Source organism: Pteropus vampyrus, unplaced genomic scaffold (assembly GCF_000151845.1).
Source record: "Pteropus vampyrus isolate Shadow unplaced genomic scaffold, Pvam_2.0 Scaffold487, whole genome shotgun sequence".
Classification (NCBI taxonomy): domain Eukaryota; kingdom Metazoa; phylum Chordata; class Mammalia; order Chiroptera; family Pteropodidae; genus Pteropus; species Pteropus vampyrus.
Genome location: NW_011889268.1, coordinates 199,655 through 200,301, shown reverse-complemented (window position 1 = coordinate 200,301; position 647 = coordinate 199,655). Strand labels below are relative to the sequence as shown.

At 66.9% G+C, this 647-nt stretch overlaps 1 protein-coding gene across 1 annotated transcript in view; it reads left to right on the top strand.

The window, feature by feature from the left end:
- LOC105307287 (neuronal acetylcholine receptor subunit alpha-7) overlaps positions 1-647 on the top strand; it is a 113,474-nt gene that overhangs the window by 69,904 nt on the left and 42,923 nt on the right. The window contains exon 6 of the mRNA XM_011382715.2: positions 100-179. Coding sequence (XP_011381017.2) covers positions 100-179 — 80 coding nt within the window. The remainder of the gene's footprint in view (positions 1-99; positions 180-647) is intronic.

Below are 647 nucleotides of genomic sequence, written 5' to 3'. Positions count from 1 at the left end.
GGACACGCAGCACCTCATGGAGCTGCTGGACCGCGGCAGTGACAGCCCCAAGGCCACCGGGGCGGCCACGGGCTCACGAAACTCGTCTCCTGTTTGCAGTGCCGACGAGAGATTCGACGCCACCTTCCACACGAACGTGCTGGTGAACTCCTCTGGGCATTGCCAGTACCTCCCCCCAGGTAAGGGCCGCCCCCTCCTCCCCCGACAGTCTGGCGTGGGTCCCAGCGGTGGCCCGGAGGCGCTGGGCACCCTCGGGGCACCTCGGCCCGTCCACACCCGCCCCGCCCGCTCTGTCCTCTGGGCCTGCGCGCCTGCGGAGGGCGCCGAGGCGTCTCCTGTGTTTTGTGGGAAGGTGGCTCAGGCCGTCTTTGCCGACCCTTGGCCCCGTGGTCTTCAAGGTCAGTTCACGGCTGGCGCCTCACGAGCTGCAGGCCGCCCCCCTCCCCGGGCCCTTTGGTCACACGCACACTTATGTGCACACACCCTCACAGGCACATTCACACTCACACTCACATGCAGATGCACACTCACACGCGCACACACACACTCACACTCGCATGCACGCACACACGTACGTTCACACCCTTGCTCGGGGAGACGCACACAGCACACGCACGGGCTCTGCCTGCTGGGCGGGTGTTTACCCG